At 39.9% G+C, this 19,784-nt stretch overlaps 1 protein-coding gene across 4 annotated transcripts in view; it reads left to right on the top strand.

Annotated features, from left to right (window-relative positions):
• The window catches only part of HIPK3 (homeodomain interacting protein kinase 3), a 73,863-nt gene that overhangs the window by 37,011 nt on the left and 17,068 nt on the right, over window positions 1–19,784 (top strand). For all 4 annotated transcript variants that reach the window (XM_071559043.1, XM_071559039.1, XM_071559040.1 and 1 more), the window contains exons 3-5: window positions 13,181–13,304; window positions 17,164–17,283; window positions 19,436–19,522. In XM_071559043.1, coding sequence (XP_071415144.1) covers window positions 13,181–13,304; window positions 17,164–17,283; window positions 19,436–19,522 — 331 coding nt within the window. The remainder of the gene's footprint in view (window positions 1–13,180; window positions 13,305–17,163; window positions 17,284–19,435; window positions 19,523–19,784) is intronic.

Genomic DNA, 19,784 nt, shown 5'->3' with positions numbered 1-19,784 from the left:
TGATTTCACCTGAATCTTTGGTCCATGTCAGTGACCCAAAAGATCTCTAGGAACTTCATTAATGAAGAAGAATGCAAAGATTTCCCCCACCAACCAAAGTGTGTGTGTGTGTAGGGGCTGTTCAGTTTGTGAACAGCAAACTCAGGACATTGCTGAAATGGAGCCACAGTGGGCTGCTTTTGGGAGGGGTTTTTTAATTTCAATAAGACATTTGCGTTTTTTTTCCTGACAATTTTGTCATGCTTTGGCTACACACTTGTGTTTGTAGGTTGACTTCTTCCTAAAAATGAAAAGCAGAATGAAAAACTTCTAAAAAACTTAATGAACTTGACTCCAAAGGAAATATTAACTCTGTGAGCAAAGGCATAGCAAGACCAGTGGTGGGAGCCTTGCTAAAAAGCAGTGACATAATGCAGGGCTGGCCTTTGAAGGTTTGTCCTGTCAGTCTGTGATGTGACAGCATAACCTAAAAATAACTTCTGAGACTAAGAAAAAGTAACACTTGGAGGATTATTTTTTTTAACCCTTGGAAAGTTCATTTATGCTGGAAACAAAACAAGTGTGACTTCTCCACATCTCCAAGTTAATCACAGATACCTTTTCAGAGGAGATTTGTTAACTGGAATTTAATTTTCATCTTTTCAAGAAGCAGGAGCTCCCAGTAAATGCTGCTACTGTGCAGACTCTCATAATACCGTGGCCTTTAGGGTTTGGCCAAAGGTCATATCACATGCAAAACAGTCCAGCTCCACAGTAATGTTGTTTTTGCAATTTTTGTTAGCTGTTTATTCAAAATAAATTTTTAGTTGGCGTGTTTTAGTTTTCTATTTTGGTGCAAGTCATCTGAAAGTTGAAACTAGAATATCTCCTTGGCACAGTGTGGTACTTCGATGGATTATGGGCTTCATGTGGTGTGTATTTCAATTCTCAGTTTAGGACGTATTTGAGAGTGCTTCATAATCATTGTTGGTGTTATATTTATGCATTTTTAGTAGTTTAAATGAAATGACAGTTGTGTTCTTGCAGTAGCTACTGCTGTTATTTGTTAAAGTTCAGGAAATGTCTATTGCCCCTCGCACTTTGCCAGCAGAGCCTCGTGGTGCCTTGTGAAGTCCTGTGCAACTCTTTCCAAGTACATTGAGAGGAGAGGTCAGTGGGGACAGCTCACCTTGCCTTTTTCTCTTGGAGACAAAAGTTGTGCTCAGGGCCCTGGGCAGTCAGTTTGCCACGGCCCATTTGAGCAGCAGCTCCTCTGTAAAGGAGGGGAAAGTTCCCAGTCTATTTGATCCCTGCTGCTTCTGTTATTATTGTCAACAAGTGCCTTTTCCTGACATGAGTGTCTGTCTATATTGGGAACAGAATGAACTTTTTAGCCATAACTAATGAGCTGCTTGCAATTATTAGTGTCCTGGACCAGACTCAAAGGGTTCACTCAGATGAAAGGCTCCCATTATTATCCAGTTATTATCTAGATCCCATTTCTATCTTTTTCCTTTAAACTGCACTACCTGTTTTGAACTTTTATTTGCAAAATTTTAATGTTCAGCTTGATTAAAAACAATTCCCAGTATAATCTGGTTATTCTGATTTCTCCTCTTTAGTGTAGTGGTAGAGGGTCTGGCTTTTAATATTAGATACCAGGCAAGAACTTCTTTAAAAATTGTATCAACATTTACGTAGTGAGAAGAATAAATGGAACAAACCTTGCCCTATGTTTTAATGTTTGGGTAGAGTGTGCTACATTTTTGTACCTGATTTTAGTTTAAAAGCCTTAGCAAAGCAAGGCTTGCAGAAATGCTGCTGTTCTTTGCTGCAGTCGCATTCCTGTTGTAGCATGTTGTCAGGGGCTGATATGACATCAATCTGAATGTAATAGATACATAGTTAAGCAGTTTATTTTAGGATCCCAAACTCTTCTAAGAATAGACATGCTCTCCTTTCAACAGGAAAGGACAAATGCACTAAAATGGGATACCAGGGAAGGAAAAACAGGGAAAAAGCAGAGAGGAAAAAGCACCTAAGGAGAACAGGATGAAGGGAAAACCAGCAGGCTGGTACTGGTGGGCACAAGGCAGGGGTGCAACGCTTGGAGTGACCATTGCACAGATTCTTTCAGCAAACTGTGGGGTCGTGGCAGGTGGGGTTGGGACATGCTGGAAGGCTGAAGTCTATCCTGCTAAAATAGACTTGTGTAGTTTGCCTCCATGGCTTTAATTCATCAAGGAGGTAAAAAGTAGTATTTTAAATTTTCTAATGTGATTTCTTAGTTTTGTCAGAACATTACCAGCTGGTTTTCCATAGTGCCCCAAAGCTCAGGCTGTGCTGTGGTTGCCCATGGTTGTGTTACTGGGCTCACCAAGCTGTGGGTAAGGATGTGGCTTTTTCTGCTGGTGTCATATTTACTCCAGGGGTCTAATCATAGAAATTTGTCGGGGAAAAACTCGCCATGTCAGCCAGTTGGTTCATTTGCCAGAGCATCATACATTACTCCAGCAGAGTTCAAATTAAAATTAAAGTTGTTGAATGTTGCTGTGTAAGGAATGTTGGGTGTATTTTTCTGCCTTGTTCTATGGAAGCAACAGATCCCCACTGAACACTGAGCCAGATGTGTATCTGTGGGATATGAATCCAGCAGTGAATTTAGGACCCAGAGGTGTTTAAAAATATTCACTGGAAGTCTCTACTAGTGTAACCTTGAGAACACCTATTTAATTTCATGTGTGTTAACTCATCTACCCCAGTTGCTGCTCTGTAGGTTTTCTGTCATAACTTTCTTGTAATATTTCTTTTTTTTTTAGCTTTTTGTTTTAAATTTAACAGCTGACATAGGTATTAAGTTTCTGCATAACACTTGACATAGGGGAATATCCAAAGTGAAATGGATTCTGGTGTTCCATTTGTTTAGTGAACAGAACATGAATCTCCAGTATGAAGCTGTGACATCAATACATGATATTTTGCTAGACTCCACTTTTTAAATTGTGTGTGCTTGAATATTAGACTTCCAAGTGCTCACATGTTGCTGTTGATGGAATACAATTTTCTTAAAATATTCGTTTCTCCTAAAAGTCTTTTGCTTGTTTGTCTTTTAAAATTAAATCAACTTTAACAAGCCTATTGTCTTATTTATTCTGATGTCCTGTTCATGTTCAATTCTTGACTTGAAAATGCTTTTATAACCCAGTATCACTGTGTAAATGTCTGTGATGGAAATACAGCTATTTTTCTAAGATTACAAATTCTTTTTTTTTCTTTTTTGCTTTTGACTGATTTTTTTTTTTGAGGGCAGGGTTGTATATTGTCAATAACCTTCAGGCTGCAAGTCAGGATAATAGACTATGCAGACCTTATTGCAATACTGTATAAAACATTGGGGTTTTGTTAGGTTTTTTTGTTGTTGTTTGTTCTTTGTTGTTGTTTTTGTTTGGTGTTTTTGCTTGGGTTTTTTCTGTTTTTTTTTTTTGTTTTGTTTTGTTTTCTTAACAGTTAGTTAAAGCAACGTAATATTTTCTGATTCATATGATTCCTGACATTAGAGCAATATCCTTGCTATCCTTGCCTTCTCTGGCATTTTACCTGAGCTCTGCTAATAAGAGAGACCCTCATGCTAGTCAGTCATGTTGGAAACTAATTCCTCTTCCCATTGCCTTGTGTCTGGTGGGGTTTTTGAGGTGGGATCTGTCTCTGTGTGTCCTGAGGACCACCATGACTTTGCCTCAGACCAGATGTAGGATTTGTCATCAGGAAGCATAAGAAGCCTTTGCCCAAAACTGACTTAAAGGTCTTGTCATTCTTGACAAGGATGCTGCAAGCAAACGTTTCCGTGCTTGTTACTCATTTGTAGACACTCCCTGCCTGTTCTTCAGCTGATGTGTTTGGGCACTGCAAGTCCATGCAGACCCTTAGAGAGTTAGAGGTTGTTATTCCCTCAGAATCAACAACAACTAAATAAAGGGTGGGGGGAATTAAGTTGTACCATGTCTGGTTTGTGAGGCCTTGAAAAGTCCCACCCTGTGCTGTTGTCACTCTTCTCTTGTGCTCCTTCAGAGCTGGAAATCATTGTCAGTGTTGGACCATCTCCCCAGTTTGTTGTTGCCACCAGCCCCACTGCTTGGTCTTCCACAGCTACTTGTACTTACCCTGCCTTCCACCACAATTCCAAGCAAGACCATTTCAAGTCAGATTTTCTTCAGAAATAATCTGGACACTTCACCAGCTCATTTTAGGGTTTGGTTTTGTTCAAAATCTTTGTACAAGATTTTAGATATTTTCTGGGGATTGCTTCTTTTCCCTTTCCACCCTTCCCCCTGTCCCACCCCAATAAAAAGAAAGAAAAGAAGACAAGGAAAAACCACTGAAGGTGTTTGTAGCATATAGGGAGGTATATCAGGAACATCACACCATATGACAGACACCATCTTGTTAAATTAGATGTGTAGGCTGTTGGTTCAGCTCAGGAAGTTAATCTGACTGCAAACTACAGAAGAAAGGGTGTCCAGGTCCTCCCAGATGTTCCTGGCTGCAGGTGAGGGCAGAGGGAATGTCTGTGTGACCTTCTCTTGCAACCTTTGATTCCTTCAAGGACAAAGGACTGCAGAGTGTTCTCACAGTTGAGAGTAAATCATACAAGCAGAAGGGCACAAAGGGTGTTGTCAAAATGCACTTATTGGTAAGTAACCTCGTTTGATGCTTTAAATATTGACACTTTGCTATCCAAAATGTAAGTGTATTAAAATAGCAGACTTTATTTACCAAGAAAGCATCTGAAGAGTTTCTCTGTACATGATTTTCTTTATTCTCTTGCTACATCAGTGTCTACTTTGCGTAATTTTCTTAGAATTTAAAAACTGCTTAACATATCAAGTACATAAATAAATCACTTGGTAAGTCTTTTTCAAGAGAATCAAAATCATGAAAAGGCAGAAGCATAAACATCTTCTGTTTTTAATAAAATCAACTTTTCATTCCATCAGAGAGAGTGAGTAAGTGGAAAAGAGTCTGCTGAAATCACTTACACTCATTTGAAAAAATCAAAAAGGAATAACTAAATAATGATTATCTTTAGTATTTATGTTAAGTGGTAAGAGAAGGGTTATTAGACTAAAATTTGTGCTTGCTCTTTCAAAACAAAATTCTTTTTCAGTATCAGGAAAGACTGCTAGGATAATTTGTTTGTAATTTTGTATTTTTTAGTGAAATTACCCAAGGTTTATTTATTTGTCTCATTTAATTTCTTGTTTTATCTTCTCCCCATTCAGTTATGAGCCCTCTGTTCTAATGATTTTTTTTTGCAGTGGTTGTTTCTTTTTGTAAATAGTTGCATATTTGGGCCACTTTCTATATAAAGAATTTTAAATCTCCAGGGCAGATCAGGGTTCAATGTTAAACTGGCAGCCGTATGTCAGTCTTGTATGTTTTATATCTATCTATCTATCTATCTATCTATCTATCTATCTATCTATCTATCTGTATCTCACTGGAAGGCTGTGATGTGAAATAGGTCTTCTTTAGGTATTGAACATGCACAGTTCTATGGAAATGTTTTATTATGCCAAAATGAATTTTTCCTCCCAGGAAATGAGAATTCCTGTGAGCCCTTCCACAGCAATACCATGGCCTTGGAGATTTACAGGAGATACTTACAGGCTCTGGCAGTGCACCAAACTCCTTCAAAGGAGGAGTGAAATTAGGAATGAGGGGGTAACTTCTCACATCATCCTGAACATACTTGTTCTCACTGTGTTTTGTAATACGTAGTGGCAGAGCCTTAAATTGCAGAGCATGGTGGGATTGATTCTTTCCTGCTACCTCAGAGACACAGATACTCCTGTCCAGCTTAATTAATATTTCCTGGGTCTGTGTCTGAGCACTTACATTTTTGCTTTCAGTTTAAATCCTCTTGCGTTCATAGAGTTTAAAAACAGGCACCCTCCCTAGTCAGAATTCGCTAGTTATGTACTTCTCAATGCCTAATCATAGAAGAATTAAAAGAACCCTGGAGACCTGTACAAAAGCCAGGAATGTGAATGTAAATCTGTAATTCAGTTTTGCATTACAGATTTGCAGCAGCATTCCTCTCAAAGGATAGAGAGGAAGGCTCCTTGTCTGGCATCATGTACCACACTTGCATTTCAAGGATCAAATGTACATTAACACATGACACGACCAATCTGCATTCCCACATCTCAACTGGCTTAAAAGCAAGACACAACTCAACTATACAAGTGTTCTTTAGAAGTTCACTTGAGGGACTTTTTTTCATCTGTAATGACTTTTTTTTAAGACTTCTGTAAACGTTATTGATATAATTCTTTAACAAAATGACATTACAAGTAAAAATTGCTCTGACTATGAGGAATATCGTAGAGACTAGAAGACTAGAGGGAAGCTTGTACTTCAGGTCAGGGGATTTGCTTGGGCATGTTTTATATTTATGCAACAGCAGTGATTTTAATGTGTAGGAAATGAGATACCCTGATATGTTCTCAGATGAGTGGTCTGTGTATTCTGGAATTTTGTTGCTGGAGAAAGTTTACCATAGCATAAGTTTGCACTTCAGTGGCTTGTGGTGCAAGTTTCTTACATCTCTACACAACTGATGACTGATTTTATTCCATGTGGATATGAACCCTACTGTGCAATCGAGAGCCATTGTGGGTATTCTTCTGTCAATCCATTCTTAACTACTCCTAATGTTTTTTTATCTCAACAGTGGACTATGATTCCAAGGGTAATTGAATTCTGGCTTAAAAATAAAAGACTTCTATATTTACATCAGTCTTTATCTCAAAGTGGGTGGGGGATTCCTTGGGCTCCTGTAGTGAGGCAGGGCATTAGAAACATCTGGCTGCTTCTCTTCCCTTATTTATTATATAATTTGAGTAATGTTACTGATCATTCATTCTTTCCAGAAGCTTTATAGTTCTAAACAGGGTTTCTTCTTGTGCCCAAGTCTCTTGAAGTCTTTAATTTATATTGTTCTTTTCTGCGTCTTTTCTATTTGATGTATCCTTTTTCAGATGGGGGTGACCAAAACTGAACACAGAATTCAAAAGTGAACACACACTATTCAAGGTGAGGGAATATCACTAGTTTTATATAAGGCATAATATTTATTGATATGTCTTTATCCTTTAAATATAAATACTGATATCCTGATTATTTTTGCTCCCAATTGTAAAATATTTTTCTCGAGTAATCTGTAAAGTTGTCTAGATTTTTCATTGAAAAGTTGGTTAATTTATGGCTAATTAATTAATATTATTGTACATTAATTTTCACTATGGTTTACTATACACCATCTATGCTCTACTTCCTGTTGTTGTGTTGACCTAATTGCATATTTGAAATTCCTTCTGACGACCACCATGACTGCACTATAGAGCCAACTGTTCTATATACCCTTCATCATTCACAGGTTTTGTCATTACATGGTTCCTTCCCATTTCATCCTTCAGAGTAGTGAACTGTGCTTCCCTGTGAGTTTTTTTGAGTATTGCCACCTTGATATGGATCCCTCTTGCCCAGAGTCTTTCCTGTGTTGCTGCAGAGCTTGAGAAAGGTTTGCATTCCTCCATGTTCATGATAAAGATTGGTAGCTGAAGAGAATGAGTTGTATATGAGAACACTCTTCAGAATGCCCATTGCCATCTCTCACTGACTTACTCATTACATCTGATCCTCCTCTTAGACCTCCTTTGTTTAGAAGAATTATCCATCTCTCAACCCACTGGTTATTCCTCTCAGAAAGTACATGCTTGCATTCTGCTGGTGAGGGTGGTGGGGGGAAAGAAGTGTTACTCTCAGGCTGGTGTCTGGTTTGACTTTAACTCTTGCAAATTGGGTTCATTTATGTGAGTTCTCCGTAGCATGACTTTGACCAGGTCATTAATTAATAAAATCCTACCCGTTTGATGATCTCCTTGCATGAGTATTTCTTATAATGATAACAGCGTGTCATATCCAGAGCAGATAATTATTAGGCATTGTCAGCATGAACAGTGGTAAACAGGGGTTGTAAAGTTTGGCCCTCAGTTCAGGAAAGGTATTGAGGTCCAGAGAAGAGCAACAAGGCTGGTGAAGGGACTGGAGCACAAGTCCTGTGGGGAGAGGCTGAGGGAGCTGGGGGTGTTTAGCCTGGAGAAGAGAAGGCTCAGAGGTGACCTCAGCACTCTCTACAACCACCTGAAAGGATGTTGTAGCCAGGTGGGGGTTGGTCCCTTCTCTCAGGCAACCAACAGTAGGACAAGAGGGCACGGGCTTAAGCTCTGCCAGGGGAGGTTTAGGTTGGATATCAGAAGGAAATTCTTTCCAGAGAGAGTAATCAGGCATTGGAATGGCCTGCCCAGAGAGGGAGTGGATTCCCCATCCCTGGAGGTTTTTAAGGTGAGACTGGATGTGGCACTCCTGGATGTGGCCAGGATCTAGCAGTCAACGTGGGGTTGGATTAAGGGTTTGACTTGATGATCTGAGGTCTCTTCCAACCCAACTGATTCTATGATTCTATATGAAAAGAGTATAAATTTTATGTAAAATGCTCATATTAGAAACATTGTCTCCATTTACCTTCACTATATGAATGTACAGAACCCCAAATTTATGGAGAACCAGTATTAAAATACTTACTCAGTATGTTTGAAATTGCAGACTTAAAATAGCTTGGTGAGGATTATATGCCTGTTTAGAAAGAATTTTTCTGCAAAGAGCTGACACTGCCAAGGATATGCCAACATTCTTGGTGTCCAGCATCTTTGGAGCAGGCAATACCACCTGGGGAATGGAAGTAGCACCATAGAATCCTAGGATTGATTGGGTGGGAAAAGACCTCTGAGATCATCAAGTCCATCCCGTTGTCCAAGTCCAGTCCCTTTACCAGATCATGGCACTCGGTGCCACGGCCAACAGGTTAAAAACCTCCAGGGATGGGGAATCCACCCCCTCTCTGGGCAGGCCATTCCAATGCCTGATTACTCTCCCTGGAAAGAATTTTTTTCTGCTCTCCAACTTCAATTTCCCCTGGCAGAGCTTGAGCCCGTGCTCCCTTGTCCTATTGCTGAGTGCCTGGGAGAAGAGACCAGTACTATGGAAATTGGGATGGGTGGGGAGTGAAGGTTTTGGTCTTGGGAAGAATTCACACAGATACATTGAAAGGAGTGGGAGACATGAGAAGAGGAAGGCTATTTCTGTCCTCCTCACGTGTCTGCAGAGCAGCAGCCTGGTGGTCAGTACATAAGCCATGGCAAGTGATTGACAGCAGATACATTGACCTCAAGTACTGCCAGGAGAGAAATAGAGTAAAAATGGCTCAGTCTTTAGTCTCATTTCCTTGGTATGTGAGGGGTATGTGCAGTGTGATTATGTTATAGGACCTTCACTGGGAACATATTTGAGAAATTATTCCTGCATTCAATGGGCTCTTCCATAAAATGAGTGGTTCTGGGAAGCTGCTGCTTTTATTGTTTAATGCTGTTCTTCAGTTGTTATTATGTACATTAACTGTTAGATTTTAGCTTTTTCATGGATCTTCTCTGCTAAATTGGATTATAACCAAGGATTTCTAGGTAATGATCATTTGAAATGGCTGGACTTCTTACAGTTTCTATCAAGACTTATCTTTTCAATATGGGTAATTTTTGCTCTTCATTCTTTGTTCCTCCAGTGTAAAGGATGGAAAAACTTTTCTGTTGCTATGTTAAAGTTTTGATTTTTCGTTTTAGTTTTTGCTTGGGGTCGGGTTATGTGTTTTGGTTTTTTGGTTTTTTTTTTTTGTTTGTTTTTTAACTTCTCCCTCAAGGAACTATTTAACTTTTCTTCAAATTTGTTTGTTTTGTTGCTTCATTCCAAGATGGCTAACAGGCTGAAGCTAAACTACTTCATGAAATATTCTGGTTTGAGCAAGTTAATGGAACAAATTGTATGGTTTCTTTCCTCATAGGCTTACAAAAACCTATGTAATAGTATATGTATTCTTGATCTGTGAGGTAATAAATAGAAATGTGACTATTCAAACAAGACTCTGAAGCAAATATTCATTTGTGTCTTTCATATTTTTAGTTATTTCCAATTGAAAAGTCTGAGCAGTGCTGTGTCAAGTGAGAAAGGAGGTTTTCAGATGTGTATCTAGGAATTGTTCACTTCATAAAGTGAATCTTTCCAGTGTAGTAACATTGCATTTTAAATTCTAAATGGAGTTTTCTGATAAAGTTTTTAATTACTGTTGAATTAACATTGATAAGAAGGAAATAGATGTTTTCTCTGTAAAATCTAGCTTTGGAATGTCCTTAAGAAGTTCAGAAAATTCTGGTGTTCTCCTTGTTGATGTCTTGATATGGGATAACAGATGCTGTTTACGGAGCTGGGGACTGTGGTAGCTTCTGGTGCACTGAACAGCTTGGAATCTGTAGTAAAAACCAGACAGGGATGTGTGTCTGTGTAGCTGTTTGAGTAATCTGATGTTACAATGACTGCTGGAACATCTGGACTTCCTACCACTCCGATGTCTCTGGTTGTGGTTAGGAAAGGGAATGCCTTCATTTTAAGCTGCATAAAAAATACTTCTTGTATGAGGACAGAGCTTCTTAAAAATGAAAATCGAAGAATGACTCCCTCAACTTTACAACTCTTCTCCCCAGTTCTCCAGATAGATTTTAACAAGAAGTTTAAAAGGAGGAGAAACAGAAGCAGGTGCTTCGAGCCTGACATTAACAAACTTTACTGTATCAAAAATGTTTGAGCTGGTTAAGACCAATTTAAACATAATCAAACACAGTTACAGGTTTCCTGTAACTGTGTTTGCTGTGAAAGAGTTGCTCCATTTTAAGGACTGACATGAACCATGGTAGGACACGTTGAACGCAAAAGAACAGCAGCTCTTCATCTTCCTCCCCCCAGGCTATGCTGAGAATGGTTTTTGTTCCCTGTACTGTGGTTGTGGTGCAGGTAGCCCTGCTCAGGACTTTTATTTCTCTTCCTTTCAGCATGGTAGGTCAGGTGTTGGGAAGTGAGGAGCACAGGTCTTGCCTCTCCTGAAATACATCCCTTTTACTTAGACTTATTAGTGCTTTGCTTGTTACCCGTGAAAAACTACCAGATAACTACATTTTGAAATACAGTAAACATTCCCCCATTTCTGTTGGGGTTTTTTTCCTTCATTTTTTGGCATTGTATCTATCCTTCAATTATTTGCAATCCTGTCCCTCAAAAGAGATGAGCGACCGACCGACTGTGGCTATTTTTATATGGGCCCATATTAACCATTGAGTAAACGTAAGAGGTTTTAAGAGCCTATTTTAGCAGAAGCATTTGTTAAAGCCCCTGTATCCATAGGCTGTGTGTATATTCATTAACTATTCAGGGCTGTAACATTATACAACAAAAGGAAGTGTATTTTAACAGAGATCTGTGACAGCCATAGGCAGACTGGCATGCAGCCAGCGGGTGAAGGCAGACGGTTCTTGCTGCTATTTCTAGTCTTGTGGCATCCAGAGATACTGAATTTATTCCTTGGATAACGAAAGTAGTCAATACTGCAGTGTCATGATCTCTTCTTACAAAAATATGTGGGTTTGATCCCCAGAAGTTTATTGTAACCAAATCTTTGGAGGCAGTGGAAAACTGAGCCTCTCCAGTTTCACTGCCAGTGTGACAAGATTTATTCTTCTTATAATCGCATCTGAAATGCTTTGAGACGAGGAGGGGAAGAACTGAAGTGCTAGCATGAGTGGAAAGTACATAAATATTTAATAGAATATCCTGTCCCATAGACTTTCTTATCTCTGGAAGGTCTTGGATTCTCCCTGTAGCAGAAGCCTGAGCAGCTTCGCTGGTCAGAGATGGGCAGAGCATCAGGAGTCCTTCCCCTCGTGGTGAACATGCATCCTTGGAGTGTGGCATGCACAGCTTCTGCCAGCTACCCCTTGTGCAGAGGGATGGAGAGGCTTCAGCTCTTGGTCTGCTGTATAGATACAAAACAGCTTCTCTGTCCCAGTGTAGAATAGGAATTTGTTACCAATCCAGTTCCCAAATCAGTGGTTTAAAGAATATTTCGATGAAGATGAATGTCAGAGAAGCAAAAGATATGTAGGAATTTACTCTGATCAGAGAGTCTGGCTTGTATGTGGAATGTCAACAGACTACACCAGGATGTGCTGAAGAATAAAGTTTCTAAGTTTTTACACGGGTGAGAGATCACGTCACCTGGTCCGTTGGATGCTCCTGATCTGCCTGGCTGCAGTGGGAATTACTCTGTTGGTTTTAACCACCTTCCCACTCTTCTCTGACACACCGAGCTATAACAGCAGATTGTCTGCTTCGAAAGTAGATCCCTGTATAGTGTGATGATTTAAATAATACTTTACATCTCCAGGCGTCTTTCTATATTCAAATGCAGATAAAAATTAATTCCTTTTCCTTTTGTTAAAAGCTTGAATGAGCTGGGAGGAAAGGTTTTAACAGAACAAATGCAATGAAAGTGGATATTTGTGAAATACTTGAGTTGGTTCCACATGAACAGAAATGTTAAAAGGCTCTTTAGCAGCTGTGTCAATACCAATTTTTCTGGTTCTTGAGTGCAGAAATAAATTCAGATGCTGTTGGTTAAATAATTCACATTTGTGTTAGGTGAAAAATAACACCTGCTCTGTTTAGCAAGTGCAATATTTTCATTTAAGCGATTTAAAAATTGATCACACTGAGCTGATTTGAGTACATTAAGGGATTTGCAGTTATGTAATTAAATTGATATTTTACATAGCTTTACGTATACTGTCCAGTTGGGAAGTGAGCATGTGGATTTTCTGCTAAAACTTTTAGTACATTTTTTATTTGAGATAAAAGAGTGTACTGTGTTTAGAATGTAGTTAAAGACATAGAACACTGAGTGGATGAATCAACTGAGATATAGGGGAGGAAAGGGAAAAATGTTGAATCAGGGACATTCTGTTTTTCAGGCATATCAGTTACTTTCATGTACATAAGAAAACTGATACTTGTAGGAAGAAAACATGTTGGGGCAGCAAAATGTTACGGGAGGATCTAGATAAAGAAAAATTCAATTTCTGATGCTATGATTTTATTATAGCCTGTGTTATCAAAGAACAGATTTTCTTTTTTTATCATGTTGGATTGTTGAATTACCTGTTTTCCCCAAGGAGAAAATGCAGTAACCATGTTTAATTTGCAGAGCCCCCGAGATCATACTGGGATTGCCGTTTTGTGAAGCCATAGACATGTGGTCCTTGGGGTGTGTGATTGCAGAGCTGTTTCTTGGATGGCCACTCTACCCAGGAGCACTGGAATATGACCAGGTAGTAGAATAAATTTCACAAGCATATGCACACCTTCTTCAACTTAAGTATTTGAAATCATTAAATCCAGAATTGTGAATGTTAATAATATCCCCTATTATGTAGCATTTCTTCAAGTCTGTTCAATGCTTTTTATTTAGTCTTATTGATTGTCCTAGAAACATAATTCCTGTTTCTAAATCAGACTGTATATTGTGCTGCTTTTTTGAATTAACTTTCAATTTGTCCTCCTATCTCCATCTTACAAAATAGATGTTGGTATTGAAGCTGCTTTTTCTGATGGAAACCAAAGTTTGCAGCTACTATGACTGCATTGTCATCTCTCACTTGCCATGAACATAATGAATGGGGCTGACTCTGGAATGTCTATTCAGATGTCAGCATTAATTGTCTTCTGAATACTCTCTGATGCTTTCTGGAAACCCAGCAAAGCTCAAAGTTTTGAGAGCCTGTACTTGATGAGGAAGGAGAATCGACTGTTGGAATAGTGGTATAGATATGCAGTGGTAGAGCTTGGAGCTCTCCAAGCTGTGCCTTTGCCTCGTTGGAGTTCTCAGCTGCTGACACCACCATCAGCATTAGTGAACTGACTGTAAAAGAACCCACGTGGTTTGTAATGAGATGCAGATCATCTTCTATTTTAAACACTCAGAGAAGTCTTCAATTTTCTAGCCTAATGTGGAATTTGGAAGAAATGTAATTGGCATCCTGACTATCCCCCACCTGGTTTTGAATTTTGAAAATAAAGACATTTCATGAAAACCCCACTGGCTTCTTGTTGAGTTCTACATCTGTGATTCACCATTGAGATTAGGGGCAGTTCCCTCCAGCAGGATGTTTAGGTTATTCAAGTCCTGATCATCTAGTGGGCTTTTGCCTCCCTGTGCTTACAGATCAGACCTACCTTCCCAGAAATTTGTTTGTTAAAACTCTTGTCAGGGGAATATATTAACTCTTCATTGATTTTGGTAACGTTTTGTATTTCGGTTTACTTAATTTACACAAAATGCAGCATTTCACACGTAGAAAGTGAGCTGTGAGGGGGAATGTGGGTTGATGCTTTGAAGCATTTAGAAGACCTTTTTGCTTTTAAAATGGAAAATAAAAGAGGAAACATCTAACAACCATATAATTCACTCTTCTTTTTAAGGATAAAGGGAACGCGTTTGTTTTTTGGAAAGAATCTGTAATACTGCCTCAAAAATTTCAAAGAATTTGGCAAATTTATTTACCTCTTATTTTGAAAGAAAATGCAGGAGAAGATTAAAAAACATGCAAAATATGTAATTCCCAGGATTACTTCCCCTTTTGAACCCTGCACTGCTGTAAATAGCTGTTAAAAGGGATGCTGCTGTGGGCAAGCCCAGTTCATGGTCTTCTGATCTTGATCACACACAGAGGCAGATGCTGCTTCTGGATGTGCAGTGCTGCTTTGCACAGTCACTTGTGGTGAAGTTGGGGTTTGAGTGTGGAAAACCTGCCTGTGTCCCATTCTTTCCTCAAATTAACTTGTGATCTGTCATGATGGCAGCAGCCCAGGCTATTAATTAACCTGTGCCAACTCGCTTATGTAGCTGTGAGCCTCTGACTCCTGCACAGGGAGCAGTAGCAGCATAAAGCTCAGCCTCATGAGGCTGAGGATGTTTTTTCAGAATAATATGGAGTCTCATTTGAAAAGAAAAAGCCTTTTTTACCCCACTACACCGCAGACAGGTTGTCATGTACAGAACCCAGGCAGGTGAAGGCAGTTTAGTAGTGAGCACAGAGTGCTTGCCTTGTAGTGCTCCTTGTCTTAACTTATCTCAGTTTTAGGCAGACAAGATCTAGGTTGAGCCAGACAGATCCCATCTAGATCCTGTCGGAGAGTGCAAGTAAAAAGCATTGTCACCAGTGCCAGCCACCTTCCCAAGTGCTGTGCTTCATACAAAGGACTACATGGATTAGCAAGGAGTCTTGGTGCCCATGAGATTCTCTGCTTCCTTTACAAGTGAATACTGAGGTTAAAAGACTTTTAGTTAGAGTGGCATATCATTCATGTTTGCTGGAAGCATGAGTTAATAACCCTCATGGTGGAAGAGGGGCTGAAACCTCCTCTGCACCCCCAGCAATTCCCTTCCATGCTCCAGCATGTCTGCCAAAGTTGCTGCAGAGAAACTGGATTCAGGGTTTTTCTCAGTGTACGTGGCTACAGCTGTAGGAGGAGTGGCTTCCAAGGAAATTCCTTTCCTCCTGCTGCATGGTGTGTGTCACTGAGGACATGAACAGGCAAGGGCCTTCTGCTGCATTTCCCCCTGTCCTCCTGCTGTGTAGCAACCATCCCACTAGCCCTGGGAAGGGAGCTCTGAGTTCTTATATTCATTTGTGATTAGAGCCAGTAACTGCTGTACTTCCCAGGGGGAAATAGCTGTGTCTTCTGAGCTTTACTACTCATTAGAAACAGGCACAGGGAGTCAACTGATAAATTTTTGAATTAATTCACTGTCTTTCTCTCACTAATTTTTCAGTCTTTATAAATGATCTAGAAACATTTCTGGTCAGAATGGGATTCTCTTTACTCCCTGAGGTAGAGAATTGTGGAGGATTCCAAATACCCAAAGTTGGCAGGATTGCATTTAGTTCCTTCCCACTTGGGTCAGTCACTTATTTTTCAGCAGAAGCCTCATGTCTGTCTTTCCCCTCTATTGCCCATCAGTTTTGCTTCTCTCAGGTGCTCCTCACTCTCAAGTTCTCTGTCTTTCATTGACTTCATCTTCTCATCTCTCAGTTTCTGGTTTGGTGTATTTGACCACTCTCTCCTTTTGATTTTTCCCTTTTTTCCATTTCCTCTTACTCCCTGGCTGCTCCACCTTTTCCAGGGACTGGCTGACCCCAGAAGCCCCTTGTGTGGGACCTTCAGGGTTCAGCCCTGAAGGACCTTGCTCCTCTCAGACCTTCATCCCTGGCTGCTGAATCCCTGCTCCCCCCATCTCAGTCTGCAACAAGCTCAGTTTTCAATAATTGCCAATTATTGTCCCAACTCTTAAGGTAGTTTTTATTTTAAAGAAGTATTACTTTAGGGATAACTCCCCCTGTGTACAGTGAGTTAAAGTTGCATGCACAGAAGTTAAAACATGGCATGTTTCAACAGCATTCTGTTGAAGCCTTGAAACTTAACTAGTTTAGGTAATACATCAATCATCAGCGATAAGAAAGGTAATGCAAAATGCATAGCAAATCATCTTCCAGAATAAATGCATGTTGATCATTTCAGTGGAAAAGACTGATAAAGCTCATTCCCATCACACTCCGTTAGCAAAGTTTCTTGGACGGGGACAGTGTCTCTTGCTGGATGCCTAGAGGTTGTGCAGGCACCCCCTTCCCACATGGAACATTTCCTTGAAATGTAGGTGTGTCAGATATGTAAAAGTCTGATACACTGGAAGCAGGAAATGGGTAGGATTTTTATCAAGTTATGTAATAACAGCATGCAAAAAAGAAATTAATCAAAGTTCTGTATGCAAACAAAGCACTCTCTCTGATATGCCTGTTTAGAATTAAAATAATACATTTAGGATTTGAAGGGGTTGAGGAGGTAATGACAGCCACTTTCCTCATTTCTATGACCCAGCCTAAAAAGCTTGCTTATATAGGTCACTTCAGAGGTTTGTTTATGTATGGCTTTCTCTGACAGACCGAGAGAGCTGTACCAAGTGCTCAGTGTTGGGTTTCTCCCCTGTGTAAGATGTAGCTGTTCAACTGTGCTGCTCTGAGCGTGCTTCATTTTGCCATGTTTTAAATGAAATTAAAAGTTTTAACTGTGTGGATCAGATTTTGAAAAAACTAAGAGATAAATTATTGTTCCTGTTTTATTTTTCCTCAGATTCGTTACATTTCACAGACTCAAGGTTTGCCAGGAGAGCAGTTGTTAAGCATGGGAACGAAAACTGCAAGATTTTTCTGTAGAGAAACAGATGCACCATATTCTAGTTGGAGATTAAAGGTAAACAGTATAATGCAGTAGAAAACAACACATTATTTTTTCAGCAGAGAAACCAGCAAGGCCAAGAGTCACTGCAATGCCACCATCCCCCTTCTGTATCTCCTGTGTATTTTAGCATCTCCTGCTCTGTATTCCCTAAAGTAAATAATTTAATGCTGAGGAAAAGGACTTCACCCAACAAGCCATTGTGGTTTATGGTCAACTGCACACGGTTGATACAGGGTTAAGGCTACATTCTGTTAGCTAAATTGAACCTCACACCATCAAACTACAAATTCCAATTGGTTATAATCCATATCTTACAAGTCCAGTGTTTTGATGAACTCATCCTGGCTGTTTTCAGGTACATCTCTGGTGTCCTGTGAGAAAGTACTGTGTGAACTCCTGGGGAGTGATTTCTCCTTTGCCAATCAACAGCAGCTCTGGCCTTGTTTATTCTTACCTGGTAGCTGCTTCAGTCTTACAGGGTCTATATAGACCTGAATTGCTCGCCTCTCATTTTTCTGTACCAACAGTATCCCTTCCATTTTTGTGTTCCCCAAAAGCAGCACTCCAAGCTCATGCCCACATTTCCTCCCAACAGCTGACCTGGTGCAGCTGCCAGGCTATGCAGTGGCTGCTGCAGGGCTGCACTGCTTTCAGATCAAGCCTTGTATCCCCAAAGGTACTAAGTGAGTGGGTTTGTTTTGTTTAGTTTTCCTTCTTGCTGCATTACAGCTTTTCACTTTACTTAAGGAATTTGTCTCTGAGGCCCACACTGCTCTGTAAAAATTGCCCAAAACTGGCTTCAGGATCAGAAGTTCCTGGGAGAAAAAGGAGATTAGGAATTAGGATGACTGTGTACAGCTCATTTCCTTCAGACCTCCTGCTAGAACAGTCTTTGCTGGCTGAGAGCTGCAATACAGTGAGTGCAGACAAAATTAAAAGGAATGTCCTTCTGTGTTCTGCACACTTTGCTTCCCCCTCTGACCACCATTGTTGCACCATGGCCATAAGCAGAGCTTTCCCTTCCTATGCAAATTTTTTGGGTTTTTTTTTTAATTGTATTGCTCCATGGTCCAACTTCACCGAGTTAGCAGAGGGCCCAGGGAGTCAGGAGGCAGTTACAGCACAGGACGTGTCTGTGGTGCCCAAGAGTGGGGAGCTCAGAGCGCAGGTTGTGAAACTCTGCACTGTAACTCGGTAAATCCCCGGCGCGGCGCCGCCGGATCGGGTTGGGTAAGAATTCTCCAGTTACACCCTCCTGGTGGATCCAGCATTCTCTTTGCTCCAGCAGCTGATCTTTAGGTGACAGTTTACACCTGGCTTCTCCATATTGGAGAGCCTAAACAAGTCTCTGATGCAAACAGCCCTCCCCGTTTTCAGGAGCTGGTACCTTGCAGAGGTTATTTCAGTGTTGGGGTGAACCATGGTCATCACTTGCAGTTTTTGTCAATTTTGGAAACTTTCTGTAATCTGTATGTTAATTTCCCCCCACCCTGAATTCCCACCTTGCCTCTTGCAGCACCAGCCTACAGGTGCTGTCTGTGTTGAAGGAGGAAGATTGTAACAGAAAGTGGTGTACAAGCTCATAAATCACCGATGAGTGGTTTCATTCTTTCTCTTTAGTTGTTTGTTTAGATTTAGTTGTTTGTTTCACACTTCAGTATTTAAAATATTTATATCAGCTGTTGTGTATGTGGAGGAATAGAAGTATAAAAATAAAAAAAACCAAAGAAGTTGAACAGAGATTTGCCTGGTTTTTGGTTTATTTTGTTTTTTACAGTAATATGATGTTGCTGCTGTTTGGAGTTTGAAGAAATTGGTAAAATACAAGTAATAGAAACCCTGTGATATATAAAAATATAAGCACACCAGAGATGTTCATTAAACAGCTCTTTGCTGGGCTTTCAGCACTTCCTGCATGAAGTGCAAACTCTCTTTTGTAATCCAGTACTGTGATCTGTCAGATATAAAATGTAGTGGGTTTTGACTTTTGATTTAGCGAATGGAAGCAGCCAGCAAAGCACTGTACAAATATTCAATTAAAACACTAATTATTTGAAAAAACCCAATAGCGATTTTTAGGTCAATAAATATGTAAAGTTGCTTTGTAGTTATGAGTGACTTTTATTGACAGCTTCTAAATTCAGCTTTTTTTTTTTTTTTTGAGACATTGGAAGAACACGAGGCAGAAACAGGTATGAAGTCTAAAGAGGCCAGAAAGTACATTTTCAACAGTTTGGATGATATAGTGCATGTGAGTATTAAACCCTCCTTCCTTTGCAAAAGGAACGTGTGGGATTAAATGCTGATTTTAAAGCCTTTTACTAGTTTTGAAAGAAATGCCTTTTAGAATATTATTTATTGTGTGTCAGTCATATCCATTCTTCTCTGCTGCTCTGAGGAAAATGTGTGGCCCTTTGGGCTTTTAATTAAGATCCTTCTTTGTCGTTGCTTGTGTTAAACAGTAGGACTTGTCCTTGTGGTGGGGGATCCCTTTAATTTCATGTATAATGTGT

The sequence above is a fragment of the Pithys albifrons genome, chromosome 6, assembly GCF_047495875.1.
Source record: "Pithys albifrons albifrons isolate INPA30051 chromosome 6, PitAlb_v1, whole genome shotgun sequence".
In the NCBI taxonomy this organism is placed as follows: domain Eukaryota; kingdom Metazoa; phylum Chordata; class Aves; order Passeriformes; family Thamnophilidae; genus Pithys; species Pithys albifrons.
Note: the sequence above shows the minus strand (reverse complement) of the source record. Positions and strands in the feature narration are given on the sequence as shown.